General features: G+C 48.6%; 9 protein-coding genes across 9 annotated transcripts; 5 read left to right on the top strand and 4 right to left on the bottom strand.

Moving 5' to 3' along the window:
• Window positions 1–314: 314 nt before the first annotated feature.
• On the bottom strand, window positions 315–2463 carry J056_002692 (Heat shock protein 90-like protein; the record flags this gene model as incomplete). Its single annotated transcript, XM_009271957.1, has 2 exons — window positions 315–1348; window positions 1395–2463. 2 exons carry the CDS (start codon window positions 2461–2463, stop codon window positions 315–317), a joined length of 2103 nt encoding a protein of 700 aa, XP_009270232.1.
• A 354-nt stretch (window positions 2464–2817) lies between these two features.
• On the top strand, window positions 2818–4519 carry J056_002691 (Kynurenine 3-monooxygenase; the record flags this gene model as incomplete). Its single annotated transcript, XM_009271956.1, has 5 exons — window positions 2818–2932; window positions 2985–3244; window positions 3303–3478; window positions 3544–3886; window positions 3944–4519. The coding sequence occupies 5 exons, from the start codon at window positions 2818–2820 to the stop codon at window positions 4517–4519; spliced, it is 1470 nt and encodes a 489-aa protein (XP_009270231.1).
• A 212-nt stretch (window positions 4520–4731) lies between these two features.
• J056_002690 (uncharacterized protein) lies at window positions 4732–6222 on the top strand (the record flags this gene model as incomplete). The annotated part of the gene is made up of 1 exon (XM_009271955.1): window positions 4732–6222. One exon carries the CDS (start codon window positions 4732–4734, stop codon window positions 6220–6222), a length of 1491 nt encoding a protein of 496 aa, XP_009270230.1.
• Window positions 6223–6347: 125 nt separating this feature from the next.
• J056_002689 (uncharacterized protein) lies at window positions 6348–6805 on the bottom strand (the record flags this gene model as incomplete). Its single annotated transcript, XM_009271954.1, has 2 exons — window positions 6348–6668; window positions 6734–6805. The coding sequence occupies 2 exons, from the start codon at window positions 6803–6805 to the stop codon at window positions 6348–6350; spliced, it is 393 nt and encodes a 130-aa protein (XP_009270229.1).
• A 316-nt stretch (window positions 6806–7121) lies between these two features.
• J056_002688 (Reduced viability upon starvation protein) lies at window positions 7122–9391 on the top strand (the record flags this gene model as incomplete). The annotated part of the gene is made up of 7 exons (XM_009271953.1): window positions 7122–7521; window positions 7887–8057; window positions 8120–8177; window positions 8223–8433; window positions 8483–9160; window positions 9207–9280; window positions 9328–9391. 7 exons carry the CDS (start codon window positions 7122–7124, stop codon window positions 9389–9391), a joined length of 1656 nt encoding a protein of 551 aa, XP_009270228.1.
• Window positions 9392–9757: 366 nt separating this feature from the next.
• On the top strand, window positions 9758–11974 carry J056_002687 (Protein kinase dsk1; the record flags this gene model as incomplete). The annotated part of the gene is made up of 4 exons (XM_009271952.1): window positions 9758–9833; window positions 9885–9935; window positions 9990–10057; window positions 10106–11974. 4 exons carry the CDS (start codon window positions 9758–9760, stop codon window positions 11972–11974), a joined length of 2064 nt encoding a protein of 687 aa, XP_009270227.1.
• Window positions 11975–12154: 180 nt separating this feature from the next.
• Window positions 12155–13744, bottom strand: J056_002686 (uncharacterized protein; the record flags this gene model as incomplete). Its single annotated transcript, XM_009271951.1, has 1 exon — window positions 12155–13744. The coding sequence occupies one exon, from the start codon at window positions 13742–13744 to the stop codon at window positions 12155–12157; it is 1590 nt and encodes a 529-aa protein (XP_009270226.1).
• Window positions 13745–13977: 233 nt separating this feature from the next.
• J056_002685 (Protein ssh-4) lies at window positions 13978–15853 on the bottom strand (the record flags this gene model as incomplete). The annotated part of the gene is made up of 2 exons (XM_009271950.1): window positions 13978–14010; window positions 14063–15853. The coding sequence occupies 2 exons, from the start codon at window positions 15851–15853 to the stop codon at window positions 13978–13980; spliced, it is 1824 nt and encodes a 607-aa protein (XP_009270225.1).
• Window positions 15854–16065: 212 nt separating this feature from the next.
• J056_002684 (uncharacterized protein) lies at window positions 16066–17251 on the top strand (the record flags this gene model as incomplete). The annotated part of the gene is made up of 2 exons (XM_009271949.1): window positions 16066–16410; window positions 16844–17251. 2 exons carry the CDS (start codon window positions 16066–16068, stop codon window positions 17249–17251), a joined length of 753 nt encoding a protein of 250 aa, XP_009270224.1.
• Between the last annotated feature and the right edge of the window lie 676 nt (window positions 17252–17927).

Below are 17927 nucleotides of genomic sequence, written 5' to 3'. Positions count from 1 at the left end.
TACAGCTGACCGAATCGTTTGGCAATTGGATTACCTTTCACAGTCACTTTACCCTCTGATATTTTTCACATACCCGCGGCGCGGTCTCTAGAATCTTTGAACACTTATATCTTCCTTAACTTTTGATACATTTCGCGTCTTTTCCTGCACATATTTGGAGTGTTTGTGTGCAAATGAGCAGCACATTATCAGCTGACACAATGCAACTCAAAGGCAAGTCAATAATATTGATACCCACATGAACCCAAAATTATCATCAAAAGGATAAAATTTATGATACACCTGAAAAGAAAAGCTATATGCAAATATTAATTTTAATCAATTTCTTCCATTGCACCAGCGCCTTCACCTTCAAGTGCTGGAACATCGTCCTTGTTGTCGGTGGCAGCGGCAGGAACGGCCTCAGTTTCGTCGATTGAGAGACCAAGTGACACCATTCTGTTGATACGCTTAGCGAATGAGGTTGGGTCATCGAGTGTGAAACCTGATGTAAGCAATGCAGTTTCGAATAAGAGGTAGGTCAAATCACGGACAGTCTTGTCTGCAGCATCGTCTTGAACCTTACGCTTGAGATCCTTAATGATAGCGTTTTGTGGGTTGATTTCGAGCGTCTTCTTAGAAGCCATGTATGCTGACATGGAAGCATCACGGAGTGCTTGAGCCTTCATGATTCTTTCAAAGTTAGCAGACCATCCGAATGTGGAGGTTACAAGAACCATTGGTGAGTCTTGGATTCTGTTGGAAACAACAACCTTCTCAACCTTCTCTCCAAGAGTTTCCTTGACTGACTTGCAGAGATCTTCAAAGTCCTTGGCTTCTTGTTCACGCTTAGTCTTCTCCTCCTCAGTCTCTTCAAGTTCAAGACCTTCCTTAGAAACACAGACCATCTTACGGCCTTCGAATTCCTTGAGTTGAGTGACGGCGTACTCGTCAATTGGGTCAACCATGAGAAGAACTTCGAAGCCCTTGTTCTTGAGAACTTCCAAGAATGGTGAGTCCTTGACTGCTGAGAGCGATTCACCAGTGAGGTAGTAGATGTTCTTCTGAACTTCTGGCATACGAGTGATGTAATCCTTCAAGCTGGTTTGCTCCTCACCAGACTTGGTTGAGTGGAATCTGAGGAACTCAGCGAGCTTAGCACGGTTTTGAGCATCTTCGTGGATACCGAGCTTGATGTTCTTGCCGAAGGCTTCGTAGAACTTGGCAAAGTTTTCCTTGTCCTCAGCGATTTCAGAGAAGGCTTCGAGACACTTCTTGACAATGTTCTTACGAATGACCTTGAGAATCTTGTTTTGTTGGAGGGTCTCACGAGAAATGTTCAATGGAAGATCTTCAGAGTCGACGATACCTGTAGAAATGTTAGTAGATATTAATCAGTCAAACAGCACACCCACCCTTGACAAAGTTGAGGTATTCTGGAATAAGGTCTTCACAGTCGTCCATAATGAAGACACGACGGACGTAGAGCTTGATGTTGTTACGCTTCTTCTTAGTCTCGAAGAGGTCGAATGGAGCACGCTTTGGAACGTAGAGCAAAGCCTTGAACTCGAGTTGACCTTCAACAGAAAAGTGCTTGACGCTGAGGTGGTCTTCCCAGTCGTTGGTGAGAGACTTGTAGAACGCACCATAGTCTTCGTTTGAGATATCTTGTGGGTTACGAGTCCAGATTGGCTTGGTCTTGTTGAGCTCCTCTTCTTCCTTGACAGTCTCCTTGACGGTCTTGGTCTTCTTTTCCTTCTTTGCGTCCTCATCTTCGACTTCCTCGATCTTTGGCTTGTCTTCTTCGGTCTTTTGCTCAGCAGACTCATCTTGAACTTCCTTCTCAACTTCCTTCTCGACGAGGAGTTGAATTGGGTATGAGATGAACTCCGAGTGCTTCTTAACGACTTCCTTAATACGCTTTTCTTCGAGGTATTCGAGTTGGTCCTCCTTCAAAAAGAGACGCATTTCAGTACCACGGCCAATAGGAGGGTTAGTGGTGTCTTGAGTGATGGTGAAGGTACCACCAGCGGAAGACTCCCAGATGTATTGCTCGTCATCATTGTGCTTGGTGATGACTTCAACCTTCTCGGCAACGAGGTAAGCAGAGTAGAAACCAACACCGAATTGACCAATCATGGAGACATCAGCACCTGCGCTTAAAGCCTCCATGAAAGCCTTGGTACCGGACTTTGCGATGGTACCCAAGTTGTTTACAAGGTCAGCCTTGGTCATACCGATACCAGAGTCACGAATAATCAAACATTTCTGCTCCTTGATTGGAGTGAGTCTGATGAAGAGATCCTTCTGTGAGTCGAGTACGGATGGATCAGTGAGTGACGAGTAGCGGACCTTGTCGAGTGCATCGGATGAGTTGGAGATCAATTCTCTCAAGAAAATTTCCTTGTTAGAGTAGAAGGTGTTGATAATGAGATCGAGAAGCTGAGAGATCTCAGCTTGGAATGTGTGAGTCGTTTGTGACATGGCTGGTGGTTTATTAGATGATGGACGTTGTGGACAAAGAAGAAATTTACTTATAAAGCTCGTAGAAGTCTGTAGAATCTTGTGGTTAGTTTGGTTTGGAGGGGTGGAGAGATGGACAGTGATGGGAGGTGCACCGGGAACTCATCTTTCACAATCTCCATCCATCTCCCCATATTTACAACTCACCGACGTTGACTGTCAAACCGAAGAGAGCAGCTTGGAGAAGCTTTAACGGAGCCAGACGAAGATTCTCGAAGAAAGAAATATTCAAATATTTTACAGTAAATTTATGCCTTGAGCGCTCTATTCTCTAGTTAATATCCTTATTCCCGTTCTCGTTGCTCATCCACCGCCATGTCAAGCGATAATCGCACAGTCGTGATATCTGGTGCAGGGCTGGTTGGTTGTGTAGCTGCGATTGGTTTAGCAGGCAAAGGCTGGAATGTACAGATTTATGAATCGAGGCCTGGTCTGTCTATCTTTGGTTTGTGTGTGGCAATCGAGCTCATCAGCGTACGCAGACCCACGTTCACCCAGCCAGCTCCAGAAGCTGTCCAGACGCTCCATAAACCTTGCTATCTCTTCTAGAGCTCTTATGGCTATCAAATCCATCGACAGCGACGACGGTCTTCTTTATCATAGGCTCATCACTGACGCAACCATTCCGATGAAGGGGCGTATGATACACAGCCTCGATGGCTCTCTTGATAGCCAGATTTACAGCAATAACGGCGAGGCGCGTCTTTGGCTGTGCTCCTTGGAAATGTCTCACTCTCCAATAGTGCATCAATGCAATCGACCGTCAAAAGCTCAACAACGCACTCATTTCTCAAGCTCAGTCTCTTCCCAACGTTTCTATCTCCTTTGATGCCAAAATTCGTTCTGTGCAGTTCGACGAGCGTGTTTTGCATTATGAGCAAAATGGCGCGACAGCCGCGCACAAAGACTGGGATCTGGTGCTAGGTGCCGATGGAGCGCATTCCGTTATACGCAACCAGCTGATGCGGGTGATGAGGTAGGTAGAATGGGATTTCTACTCCATGTAGCACTTTCTCACAACTCTTTCCTGTGCACTTGTAGGATGGACTACGCACAGGAATACATCCCGCACGCCTACCTAGAATTGTCCATTCCAGCTGGTCCCGTTGATGGTCTCGGCAGACCGACTTTCCTGCTAGATGCCCACCACTTGCATATTTGGCCGCGTCAGTCCTTCATGCTCATCGCACTACCCAACCAAGACTGCTCATTCACATGCACGTTCTTTGCGCCTTTCGAAAAGTTCGCTCAGCTCGCAGACAGTAAAGACCGCTTCGTGGAGCTGTTCCGCCGAGAGTTTCCCGACGCACTTGCTCTGATGGGCGAGGAGTGCGCGGCGGATGACTTTACGCACAACCCGCAAGGGTCACTTGTGACAATAAGGGTGAGCAAGCGAAAGCTAGAGGGATAGCGAAGATAGTGACTAATGCACCCGCACCAGTGCTCGCCGTACCACTACTCCGACCGTGCAGTGATACTGGGCGACGCCGCCCACTCGATGGTGCCCTTCTATGGCCAGGGCATGAATGCTGGGTTTGAGGATGTGCGCGTGTTGCTCGCCATGATGGACAGTGCGGGTGTACGCAGTGACAAATCGACACCTGTCCAGCCGCTCGGTGTCGCTCTCGAAAGGTACAGTCGGGAGAGGAGTCGTGATCTGCGTAGTATTGTCGACTTGGCGATGGGCAATTACGTCGAAATGCGCTCTAAAGTCACTAACCCGCTTTATAAACTCAGGAAAGGGTTGGATGCCCTGCTCAACACACTAATCAGACCGGCAGCGGTGGCGTCGCCGGAGATTTTGCGGCGCGAACCATTCCCAACGGCTGCTAGCAGTGGGTGGATGAGTCTGTACCAGCTAGTCACCTTCAGGCCGGATATATCGTACGCGGATGCTGAGGAGGTTTCGAGAAGGCGCGATGAGAGGGTGAGCTTGGTGGGTAAGGGTAGTATAGCTGGTTTGGTTGTTGCAGCGGGTGTTCTCGTAGCCAAGGTGTGCAGGGAAATGCGTAAGTGAGAAATAAAAAAATATGAGGAAAAAGGAAAGGAAGCTGGAGTCGTAACGTCAATTATTATCTCAAAGCTCGTCTCATCACATGGCCTTTGTATCACTTATCACTGACTCCAAATATAACCGCGTGTACCTGCATAAAAGCCATTGTTCTCCAAATTAAGATACATTTTGCATAATAAGAGGGGTTAGGAGGGAGCGTATATCCGTTGAACACGATGAACAAGACAAGTGAGCGCAAGAGACCAGCAGCACTGCAGCTGAACGCGGACGGTGCATCTAGAGCGTCAGAGGCGATGACGGGGCCACCCACGGGCTATATAACGGGTACGCCAGCACCACACACCGCCGCACTCAACCACACGAAGCACCTCGACAATCTACACGCGCAAGCGCTGCGATACTGGGAGCGCCACGAGCATGCGGACTGTGCGCTAGTGATACCGGTCGACGAGGGGTGCGAGTGTGAGTGTGATGCCGCGTGCGAGGCTCAAGTTGAAGGCAAAGGTGAGCCGCACACGCTGCTCTACCCACAGACGCCACAGACGCCACCCACGCGACGCACTTCGGAGGTCACCATATCCGCTGCGGCGGCTGCATCAGCTGGACTGTCCGCAGCGGTGTTCAACTACGATGTAGCACGCGCTGAGGCTGTGGAAGGGAGTGGCAATCGGACGCTGTTCTGGCCGCCGCTGAACAAACACAAACACAATCACGGTCAGCAGGAGAGCGACGACCACAACACGCACGACGAACGAACCCCACGCGCTAGCGTTGCGAGCAATAGTAGCGCACACAGCACACAGACCATTCGAGCTTTCGGCAGTAAGAGCAGTGTGACTAGCCCGAGAAGCAGTAGAAAGACGTCCGTCGTCGCCGATGGGGCTGCGCTGAAACCGGAGCAGATTCAGAGTCAAATTGAGAATTACAGCCAAAATCACACTCACACCCACTCACACTCCCATCCACGCCTACTTGTCCTCCATCTCCACAAGGACTTCCTCACATCCCAATCGAGCCTCTTCAAGGCAATTTTCGACAGACTGGGGGAGGAGAGTGAGCAGGCAGACGCCGAAGCAGAAGCAGGCGCGTACAAGCATTTGAACAGATCGGAAAGCGAAAAGAGCGAAAAAGTGGAAACTATGAAGAAGACGGAGCAGATAGCATCCGAGACGCGCGCGATGCTAAAGCAGGGAGTTGCGCACAGTATGCACAGCAAACACAAACGGACAATACCACATATCATGCCACACACTCGCGCCATATACCTACCGATACCCGACGCGTACTCTTTGCTGCATCTCGTACAAGCACTCTATTTCGGACATGGACCCTTTCTGGAGGGCCACCTCGAAAGCGGTGCGGTTAAGTGGGAGGGCGCAGTGCAGAACGCGGAATATCTCGGATTGGATTCGTGGGTAAAGCGGGTTTTGGGACGGTGGTGGAATAGACGGGTGAATGTGGGCAAGAGGCGTGCTAGTGGTGCGTCGATACCCCACACCCATACTCAGAATTTGCCCACGAGGAAAAGCAGCGGCATGTATGCTCATTCTTATTCACATATCAAGCAGACTCTGCACAATTTTGATCTCTCTAAGACGTCAAGTGGTCTTGTCGATTCTGGTGGGTATGGAAATCAAGACAAATATCGTCATCCAACAAGTCCAAAATCGGAGGAGATACTGAGTAAGAGGTTGCGTAATATTTAACAAGATTAAATTGTAGGCAGATGGAAAAACATGGTAAATATCGTAAATATCGTAGACATAATAAGCGTGATAAGCATCATAGACTTGAAGAGGAAAAAGAGAGAGAAAATATAAGCAAAGTACAGCTATTGAGTTGCGCTATCAAGGCCGCCCTGTTTGCTCTGCTTCCTCTGCTTCTTTGTGCCGCCTTGGGCAGGTTGTGCCGAGAGAAGTTCGATGTGGTCATCCACCTTGACGAGAGGAACGTAGGAGGAATCAGGGGGGTTGTGTGTAATAAGCGGCGTGCCTTCAACCTGCAAGCAATCTGGATTGTACAGCTTCCCCTCTTTGTCCTTGAGAACGCCATTCACCCAATCTTTGGCGACGCCGGAAGTAATTTGGGTGATGAAATCCCTCTTCTTCTTCTCGTTGATGCGGGAGAGAGACTGCAGCTGCCACTGGCGTTTCTGTGTCGTGTGTTATGGTGTTATGGCTCAGCGTGTGAACAAAGAATACAGCGTGAACAACTCACCCAGCTATTAAACCCACAGACATCTGGATCGTGGTATGTTGTGCAAAGCAGAAAGTAAAATGATTTTGTCATCGTTGTATTGGTGAAAGTGTTTGGTCTTGTGTGGCTTGATACATGTGATGTAGTCAGCATGTGGACAGGTGAACACGCAGAATAAACTATCAAACTCCTACTCAGCTCAAACAGAGGACTTGGATAACACAAAGGATATCCAGCTATTTGGTAAAGTGCGGTGAAGATTTTCAGGTTACGTTTATGTCAATTTAAGCACATAATCATACACCTTAAACCGCGCTTTAACATTCCTTCCTACTTACAGGTCAATATATCAAGTTCACGCATCTCAATTTAGTCATAATTTCTTTACTCAATAACGTCATCATCTACAATGCAAGTTGAGATAAAAGAGAAATTAGATGACTTAGATGTGGAGGAATTGAAGAGACTATCCAGCCAATCAAATTACAGGGATTTCAACGAGCTATTTAACAGTATAAGAGATGAATTGGGTAGAGTGAAGGAGATGATTGACGAGAACGTCTTCCAAGGCGGGGATAGAACATTAGAGGAGAGATACAATCTGATTCGGAGCAAATTCAGGAGCGTATCTCTATCAACCAAGCGTAGAATAGATGGGAGTGGAGGGCGAAATGAGCTGATAGATGACAAGGACGAGAGGAACAAGGATGATTCTGAGCTTACGCAGAGCCTCGTGAAGACTACAAACATGTTGAAATCTAATTTGGATCAATCAATACTCAATCATCAGATCTGGGAGGATAGCAGTGGTCTGATGAGTACTACAAGGAATCAGTACATGGATTTCAATGTATTGTTGAATACATCGAAGCAGATATTAAGGCAGCTTGAAAGGGGTAATATACTTGATAAGCTGCTGATCGTAATATCCATTCTATTCTTCGTGTTCTGCGTTTTATACGTTTTAAAGAGACGCATATACAACAGAGGAATCACAATAGCTAGCGTACTGTTTAAACCATTTCAACAAACCAATCAACACGATGAATTGTAGTTTCGATGCTTATACCATAACGATCATCATCACCATCATCATCACATCATGAAGGGTGAGTAGCTGTGTAGACTGAGGAATACGTCGAGTACGCCAGACAGCCCTCTAATATCCACAAAGGAATGATAAAATCAATTAAGCGTGCCCCGCACCAAATGTCCTCTAAAATTGGCAGAGCGTCTACAACAACAGACGCCGCATTCGACGAACATGAACGTAGAATGCAAATTATAGAGCAAGGTGCTGATAGGCTGGTGAAGGATTCAAGGCTGTTTAGAGATTCTGTTCAAGGTGCGTCTGCGTCTGCGTCTTGGCAGTTGAATCACACCACTCAATGCTCACATCATTCGCAGGTCTGCTGAAATCAGGTGCCGATTTCGGTAAAGCCTTTGAAACAATATTTCAACCAATGTGAGTTTGTGCGAGTATATTACATCCCGCTCACACCGAATTCAGTGGCTCAAATGATGTTGGTCTCGACAAGAAAAATCCAGCGTCGGAATTGACACTAAACAACATCACCATGTATCAAGTACTGATGGCAGAGTTGAAGGACACGCTCGCACCTGAATTGGATCTGATTGAGGGTAGGGTGATGACCCCAGCCAAGGAGTTCAAGGAGTTGTTGCAGCGTGTGCGCAAGACGATAGTGAAGCGTAATCACAAGGTGGGCTTGGAGTGTTGTAGGATTTTTGATAACTCAAACACCCAAACAGCTCGTCGACTACGACCGCTTCAACAACTCACTCTCCAAGCTGCGCGAAAAGAAGGATAAGACGATGAGCGACGAGAAGAATCTTTTCAAGCTGGAGAATGAGTTTGAGAATGCACAGGCTGAATATGAGCACTATAACAACCTCACCAAGACGGAATTGCCACAGTTGTATGTGATGGCGCAGAAATTCATCACACCGCTATTCCACTCGTTCTACTACATGCAGCTGAATATCTACTACCTCATTCTCGATAAGGTACAGGCATTCGCTAGCGATAAGTATGACCTTAACTACGGTGATGCTGAATCTGCATATATGGCCAATGACCAGGGAGCTAATGTGCAGGTGGAAGAGTTGACTAAACGACTTACAGCGCTGTCTACGGGTAAATTTGGCGCACAAATCAGACGCAACAAGTCAAAGACGGCAGCGGGAGGTGAAGGAGGCGGTGGAGTTGGAGTTGAGGAGGGTGATGAGTATGATATGGGTAGCTCTAGTGACGTCAAGTCACCAGGTGGAGCAGCAGGTTTGGGCAGGTCAGGATCAGGGTTCAGCTCAGCACCACCTGCGTACGATGCATCACCTAGTTCAGCTTCCAAGAGACCACCACCACCACCACCAATGAAACCAAAACCTAAAGGGAGTATCGTTACAGCGTTGTATGACTTTGAGCCACAGGTGAGTAGATTGATTAGTAGGTTGAGTCATTTACAAGTATAAATAGGCAGAAGGGGATCTTGGATTCAGAGCAGGGGATCAGATAGAGGTGATTCAGCGTACGGAATCGACTAATGACTGGTGAGTGCTGCAAGTGGATTCTGAAGTGTGTTCCTGACAAGGTACAGGTGGACAGGAAGAATGGGAGGAAGCGAGGGAGTGTTCCCTGGGAACTACGTGCAAGAGAATTAAGAAGAGGGGATTAATTAAGTAAATTGAGTAAATTGAATAAATAGTGTTTTCAGCCCACCAATCAGATGCGATTAGATAAGGGAAAGGGATCAGCCAATCAGAGGGAAGAATGGGGTGGCTGGGAGAGTGAGAGTGTGGGAGCGTGATATACGTCAGAACCCTTTATTAGATAAACAAATTGAGTTAAATAAACCAAGATAATGATAAAACACCCCTTGGACTCCAACGACAACGACGAGAATGAGTAATTACAATAATTATAGTAATCCCAGTAATCCCAATAATTCCAATAACACTGCAATCCCGTATGATGAATATTAAATAACCATATACAATCTAACGTGGCCTACACGCAGCTCAATCTCGATGAGTAAATCAAACAACAACGCATCATTGGCTGGCAGTTACGAGTCATTCGAATCAGACTCGGTTAATTCTGAGGGTTTGTGACTGTCCAATGGATTCCCCTGACAGCAATCTAACTTGATTATAGAGGAAGAAGACTTGGATGATTATTGTAAAGGGGGATATCATCATACTATGAGTGGGTGTATTAATCAATTTACAGCGTATAAAACTCACTCTTGTTCACTCGCAGTCGGTGACACTTTCGCTGATGGCAGATACACCATCGTCCGTAAATTGGGCTGGGGACACTTTTCATTGGTTGGTAGAAATCTAAAGCTTCTGCCTGGCTAATCCCACTCCCATCAGGTCTGGCTCGCTAAAGATCACAAAACTAACAAACACGTCGCACTGAAAATAGTCAAATCAGCTCCACACTACACAGAAACAGCTCTTGATGAAATCAAACTTCTGCAACGTTTAGTCTCGTCTGAACCCCGTCATCCTGGTCGCAGGCATTCCGTTCTTCTCCTTGACCATTTCCGTCATAGAGGTCCAAATGGCTCACACGTTTGTATGGTTTTTGAAGTCCTGGGCGAGAACCTCCTCGGTCTCATCAAACGCTATCAACATCGCGGTGTTCCCATTCAAATCGTTAAACAGGTCGCTAAACAAATCCTTCTCAGTTTAGACTACATGCACAACAAGTGTGGTATCATTCACACAGATATCAAGCCTGAGAATGTTCTTATATGCATCGATGACGTTGAAGTCGTTGTTAAAGCTGAGTTGGATAACAGTGTTCAAGCTGTACCGACTAAATTAGTCGGTGTTCCACCTTCGCAAGGCAGAGGCGGTGCTCAAACTCCTAGAAGAGAAGGTATCTTCATCACTGGATCTCAACCTCTGCCCTCTCCCTCCTCTTCAATGGCAGGTAGTCCTATGATGGATAAATGGAGTTTCGGTATGTCCAAGATCTCGGGTGTTCCTGGTATAGGTCAGTCACCCAACAGTTTCAGATCTACCCAAGTTAGCACAGGTTTTGAAAATAGCGCTGAAATGATTGGTAAGGATTTAAAGGGCGTTAAACTCGCAAGCGACAAACCCAGCTCGCCCCTCAGTCAGCCTGGCGACAGTTATTTCGGTGAGAAAACAACAGCAAAAGCTCCAAAAGCACAGGGTCCATCCTTATTATCACAACAAGCGCCCCAACAACCAAGCACATCGAGTACATCATCTACCGTCGTCACTAATCAGAATCCTCAACCGGGTGAACCTACAAAGATATCCGCTGATTCTCCTTTCTCTACCTCACTCCCCCAATATCCACGTCCATCACACGCACCTCACTACTCACACTCACCTAACGAAGACATGCACGATAATATACCAACTGCTCCATATGACCCTGAGAGTCTTGAACGGCTCGCATGCAAGATAGCCGATCTGGGTAATGCTTGCTGGATAGACCACCACTTTACAAATGATATCCAGACGCGTCAGTATAGATGTCCCGAGGTGATACTGGGTGGTCAATGGGGTCCCAGTGCGGATCTGTGGTCTACAGCGTGTATGATATTTGAGTTGATAACGGGTGATTATCTTTTCGATCCGCAATCGGGGACCAAGTACGGGAAAGATGACGACCACATGGCGCAAGTGATGGAGCTGCTAGGCAACATGCCTAAAGAGCTCATCAATGGTAAGTATTCATTAGATCTTTTCAACAGGAGAGCCGAGCTTAGGAGAATCCACAAACTGCGTTATTGGCCGCTAGACAGGGTATTACGGGAGAAGTATCTGATGAGTGCGGAAGAAGCTAATGTGTTGACGTCGTTCTTGGTACCCATGTTGGATCTTAATCCCGAAACGCGCGTCAGGCCGAGGGATCTACTCGAACATGAGTGGATTACGGACGTTATCACTGATGGCGAGATTGAAAAGATACATTACGAGGAAATGCTCAAGAATAACAGGGGTGATCTTAGTGCGTTACGTGAAAGCGACGCTCTCAAATCACTCGACGAGGCTGTCATTCTAGGCGGTCTCACACAGGAGCAGAGGTTGGCGCAACAGAAACATCAGAAAGAACTGCAGGAGCAGGTTAATAGTGGGGGACATGTGCCTTTTCATGGTGCCACAAGTGGTACTGTCAACCCTGTAGGCGCTCTCGGCCACGGAAATGGCACTGCCTCGCCACAAATCGCCCATGTGCATGCCCATGCTTATGGTGCTTGAATAAGTTTGCATGGAGAAACCAAAAAAACCAAGAGACCAGAAACGAGAATCGATGACAATCGAGAAAGATAAACATTACATTAGTACATAATACATTAATCTTGCGTGATTTTAATAGAAAGAGTAGGTGGATAAGGTGGATGAGCTAGTGAGCTATACTCTCCCCACTCACCACACATGCTAACCCAGCGACATTCTCGAAATACCATCCACACCCTCACTCCTGATTTTGACGGCGTCGTCGGAGGTGTAGCTAGAGCCAGTTTCAAGAGCCGAGTCGTCAACGGGAGCGCTAACGCCAACGCCACCACCGACTGAATCATGACCCCACTTGATGCCCGAGCTCGCAGCAAGGCCGAGAGCCGTAGTTCCATACCCCATTCCGCTGCCCTTGCCGGGTGTGCTAGCGGCTGCTACGACCGTACTCAGTTGAGGGCTGGCCGAGCGTGATGTGTTGGAGTTAGATCTGTGTTTGAGAGTGGAATGTTGAGATGAGGTGGGAGTGGAATGTGAATGTATTGGTGTTGGTGTCTGCATTGGTGTTGGCGTTTGCATTTGCGTGTGTGTATGTGTATGTGTCTGGCTTTGACTTTGGCTTATTGAGAGACTGGGTGAAACAGCTCGCCTCTTCATGCTGCTGTACGCATACGGTTCGTATCTGTCCCCTTCAGTCAATTTCCGCTTCGCCGCTTTGCCCGTGTTGGCAGTGAGGTGGAGCTGGGTGGATGAGCTTGGGGAGCCGTTCATATTGGCGTTGCCGTTGCCGTTGCCGCTGCTATGCGCACTCACACTCCCACTCCCACTCCCGTTCATCGGCAAGTCCACATCGTGGATACTCCCCTGGCTCAGCCGCGCGCCCGGCGACGCGCGCGCGGGGTGGCTCGGCTCGCGAAACTCGAGCCACGCGTTGAGACTTGTGTTGTGTGGTGCGCGCGGCGGCATAGGCGGGGGCATGTGTAGGTGTGAGTGGGAGTGAGCAACAGTGCCGCTATCGCACGGTTCCCAGGTGTTGGTATTCATGTCCATGTCTTCAGAAGCACCGAGGGCACCGAGGGTACCGGTACCGACGTGCATACCCCCGCCCACGCTCACACTCTCGCTCTCCTCGCCACTGCTGCTGCTGCACACCTCTTGGTCCTCATCCTCGTCGTGGCAGCTCTCGGGAAAGCGGCCGTGCGTGCGCGTGCGTCCTGCATGGCTGTGATGGCTGTGTCTCGAGCGCGGCGTGCGCGGCAAAAGCGGCGAGGAAGGTGCCGACAGGAGCAGGCGCTGCACGTTGGCCTCTGATGCCGCCTCGTGTTGCTGTGGCGCCTTCTCCCCGCGCAGCTGGTCCTGCACTCGACTAAAGTTCTTGGACTGTGGAAGCAGGTTCTGTCGCCGCGTGACAGGCCGTGTGGGGACGCGCAGGGGTGTGTGTGTGTGGGCGTGTGCTGGTATTTGCGATAGTATTTGCCATGGTGTCGCTCTCCCGCTCCCGCTATCGTCCATCGGCACATCGGCCACATCAGCCCCTCGTAACCCTCCCGGCGGCGTGGATGGCGTCTGGGACGAGTGCAGCGAATTGCGCCGCCGCTGCGCTTCCGCACTCGCACTCGCACTCATACTCACGCTGCTCGTCGGCGACTGGGACATGGATACTCGCTGGGCAAAGCCTCCCCCGCTACTGGCACTGCCCGGGATAGGTATGGCGTGGTTGTGCTGGTTGAGCTGGTTTGGCAGCCCAAACACCGAGCTGCTGCTGGGCACTTGACTGTGGCTGTGATTGTGCATGGTCACCGTCAACGTCAAGACGAACGTGTTATCAATCAATTAGTACAACAGAATATATGTGTCTGTAGTGTAAGAATGGGTGAAAGTGTAGGTGTAGTTGTGCGTGTGCTGTGTCTTGTGCTGCTGCTGCTACTGGTGTTTGTCGTGGCTTAGGCGTGTCGTGAAACGGATTATGTAAGAAATGCTCATCTATTTGCATTAAGATAACTGCTCTGCTTCAATTACCAGTCAATTCACTCCCCTATCAACCTCACCAATTCATCTGACTGTGGGGTCGTTAGCAATTACAATCCACAACCGCACTCAGCTCGTACTTACTGGAATATCAGCCAGACTTACTCCATCGGGATATTTCTGCGGGTCGATCGGTGCGTAGTGTGGAGGGGGTGCTTCCGAGGAAACACAAGGCGTGGCAGGGGTGGAATGGGTTGCTGAGGCGGTGTTGGCCGTTGGAGTGCGTTCACCATCACCATCACCTTCACCAATTTCATTCTCGTTTTCATTTCCACTTTCACTCTCTTCTCGTCTGCTCGTCGACGCACCCGCGCCTTGTGAGCGTCTTCTCTCGAGCTCTGTCAGACTTATGTCGAGGTTATTCGGTGTAGGTGGGTTGTTTGTGTAATCGAGCGACTCGCTTTGATTGTCCTTGTGATGGTGATGCGATGGAGCGTGTCTGATATTCGAGAGTGTGAGATTGTGTGACTGTGGATCATTTGAGACCGTCGATGTACCGACTCCGGCGTCACCAGCCATCTCACTCCCGCTCTCATCCGCCTGTGCACCTGCACGGGAACCACCTCCAGCCTCCCTCCTGAGACCTTGGTTGACACGTCTCTCGAGACGGCTGCGCTCATCGAACGTGAGAGGGCGGGAGGGATCGTGTGTTTGTGTGTCGTCTTCATCACCTCCGCCTCGTCCGCCTGCCGTCTCAAGCAGCAGCGAGCCGTTGTTGTGTCCGTATGCGGGTGGTGGAGCGAGAGTGCCCGACATAGGTGCCAGACCCCACTTCTTCACGTTAGCCTCTATAAAAACGAAACCAGCTTGGCCGAAATTGACATGAACGACTGCCGCCCCCGTGCTGCCTACGGTAGGGAAAAGGTCGAGTGGGGAGGAGTTGGTTGGGTTGCCGTTGCTTCCTTCTGAGTTGGCTTGCGCGTGAGAGGGAGTGCGTTGTTGGTTACCACCGCTGCCATTCCCGAAAGCATGGAAAGCACCATCGAGCGGAGGTGGGTCGAGACGCTTGCCGTTACGCGTGTAGAAGACAGTCCCAGTGCGCGGTTTGTAACCGACACCGAGCACGTCGCCTTCGAGCAGTGGCGTGCCGATCGGGTGGGCAGTGAAGGGATAGTTGTAGCTCGCCTGCCCGTTGCTGTCATAAGCTACAGAGTACTTGCACGTGCCGGGCAGCCTGAACGAAGGGAACGGTTTGGTAGACAGACCGAACGCGAGAGTGGTGCCAGGCGAAATCTCGAACAGCTTCGCTTCAAAGTAGTACACGTCGTTGGAACGGGGGATAGGGAGATTGGTCTGTACGCTGCAAGCACCGCCTTCACTGGGTGGGAGACCCTCGCCATCAGCCAGGAAAGTGAGCTCGGTGCGGGCTTGGACGAGAATTGGAGGGAGCGATTCGTAGTCGGGCTCGAATGACCACGCTGCAACACCCTTCTCTTGGATGGTGAGATATTGAGATAGGGTGATGGCGGTGGGGAGACTGGTTGGCGGGTGGGTGGCTTGGAAGTCACGGGCTCTCTGTACACCAGCCATCTGGGCTTGGTCTAACGAGTTGAAGTAGCGCTCAATGGCGGCAGTTTGACCGCCTGGCTCGTCGACGGCCCAATCGGCTAAACCGCCGTCATAATCCATATCAGAGAGATCGATAGGGGGGAGATTGAGGTGATCGTCGTTGAAAGGGAGAAATAGCTGCGAGGAATCAGGGGTAATGCGAGTGAGCCTGCGGAAGTTGCCGGGACTGCGTGTGCTGCGATTGCGCTTCTTGATACGGACTATGAGGAGCGCGAGAGAGAAGATGAGAAAGAGAAAGGTAATTGTGGAGAAGACCAATATTAGCGGGAGGATGATGAATAGCGATGGGCTGTTGTGGGATGCCATGATGGTGGTTCGGGACCAAGAGGCGGAGATGGGGCTCGGGATGGGGGAAACGGAGATGAGTAGAGATTAATGAGAAGGGGGAGAAGAGCGTATAGCCTGCTGCAAGAATATGCAAGAATAAATGAGAAATAAAAATAAATAAATCGGCGAACAGGAATGACTGGCTGTCAAAGGCGTTTCTAATCTCATCATCCATCATCACAGAAATCACAATGAATAAAACAGAGCCAACAAGATCACAATCGAATTTATCCGAGTTGTTGAGGGTGAATGGGGTGAGGCAGACGCCGACGCAGGCAGATGCACAGATACACGTACCCGCACACGCACACGCACACCCACCCACACGTACTCACAAACACACCACATTGAAACTAGACAAATTACCGCGTTTTACTTTGGGAGATAGGCAGGATACTGAGGATACTGATGATACTGAGGGTACATACGATACACACGAGTCTTGGTTATCATTCATTCCAAGGGAGACACAGAGTACATCAGAATACTCAAATCCACCACCACCACCGAGTTTATTGCCAAAATCACTTTGGAAGGTTAGTTTGCCTTATTAATCCAAATGAACCAATCAGATTGATTTGATTCTTATAGCCAGATAATGATTCGTTGGAATGTGATATGGTGACATGCTCAACTACTTTCAACTTATTAGAGCGTCGTCATCATTGTAGAAAGTGTGGTGGTGTATTCTGCAACCCACACTCTTCGCAAACTGCAAACTTGGTTGATACCACCAGCTGCGATTACATTTTACCAAGAAGACAAGACAAATCGAAGACGGTCGCTGTTAGAGTGTGTGATGATTGTCATCAAGATCTTTATCAGCCCTCATCACCTAACTCTTTATCCATTTACAATGAAAATTTTCAGCATCCTACAACTCCTCAACTTTCTATTAGCCCTTTTACTTCATCATCTTTCTCTTCACCGAGTTGTTCGCTTGGAAAGCACTATCAACAGCAATATCAGCAACAGTATCATCGTATGACCTCACTTCAACTACAACACAACTCCTACTTTGTTCCCCCTATGGTTTTGGCTGAGCAGAAGTGTGATGGGCAAGGGGAGTCACAGGTGCAGGTACAATCAAATTCACAATCAAACTCCCACTCACACTCCCAACAACCACCTCCACCTCTCCATAACTACGTCCTCGCTTCCACCTCCGCAAGACAAGCACCCGGTAGACTAGCCCCTTTCACCCCTCCTATTACCTCCTCCCACTCCACCTACACCTCCAGCTTAAACATACCAATCAAATCATCAAATCATCAAAATGTCATCATCGATGGTGATATCAAGGTTAAAGAGCAACCTATCTATGGTATGGGTCAATCTCTCGCTAAATCTTTGACCTGGGCGTGGTCGACTTTTTAACTAGAATTTCCTTCCTTTTCTCTTTCACGACTTGGTTACGTTCCGTGCATTGAATGCACTGTATACTCTCTCCATCTCTCTAACTTATTATTTTCACACTTTTGCATACATACATAGTCTCAATTCAAATAAAGTGATTAAATGAATAACAGAAAAGTTAGACAAAAGCAACACCCCAAAACAATAAACCTATAATATTTAGTCAAAATGAAGAAGCAACGAGTTGAGATTGAGTGATTGAGTGAGTTATGAGTCAGTGAGAATAAGGAGAATAAGGACTTGAGAGAAAAATTAGGTGAAATCTTTCTAAACAGAAACTATTCGCAAATTTGTCATGATTGAGATGAGATTGAGGAGATGAGATTGAGGAAAAGAGACTAAGGAGACGTGTAAATCGTCCATTTTGATTAAATAATGTTAAAAAACCATCTTCTATGTTTATTGTGGTATTTGATCACTTTGTGGTGGTGCATTTGATGGAATTGCGTAAGCAGCGTAAGGACTAGGACCAGTTTGGTTGTTTGGGTTAGCATGGTTAGCGCTAACGTTAACACCGCCTGGTGGTGTGTGTTGGTGTGCCTGTTGCTGGCCCAATTGAGCTGCAGCTGCGGCCTGTTGAGCTGCAAAGTACTGTGTCCACTGGTTAGGGTCAATGCCCGGCATAGCGACGCCTGCC

The sequence above is a fragment of the Wallemia ichthyophaga genome, assembly GCF_000400465.1.
Source record: "Wallemia ichthyophaga EXF-994 unplaced genomic scaffold scaffold24, whole genome shotgun sequence".
NCBI classification, from domain to species: Eukaryota; Fungi; Basidiomycota; class Wallemiomycetes; order Wallemiales; family Wallemiaceae; genus Wallemia; species Wallemia ichthyophaga.
Note: the sequence above shows the minus strand (reverse complement) of the source record. Positions and strands in the feature narration are given on the sequence as shown.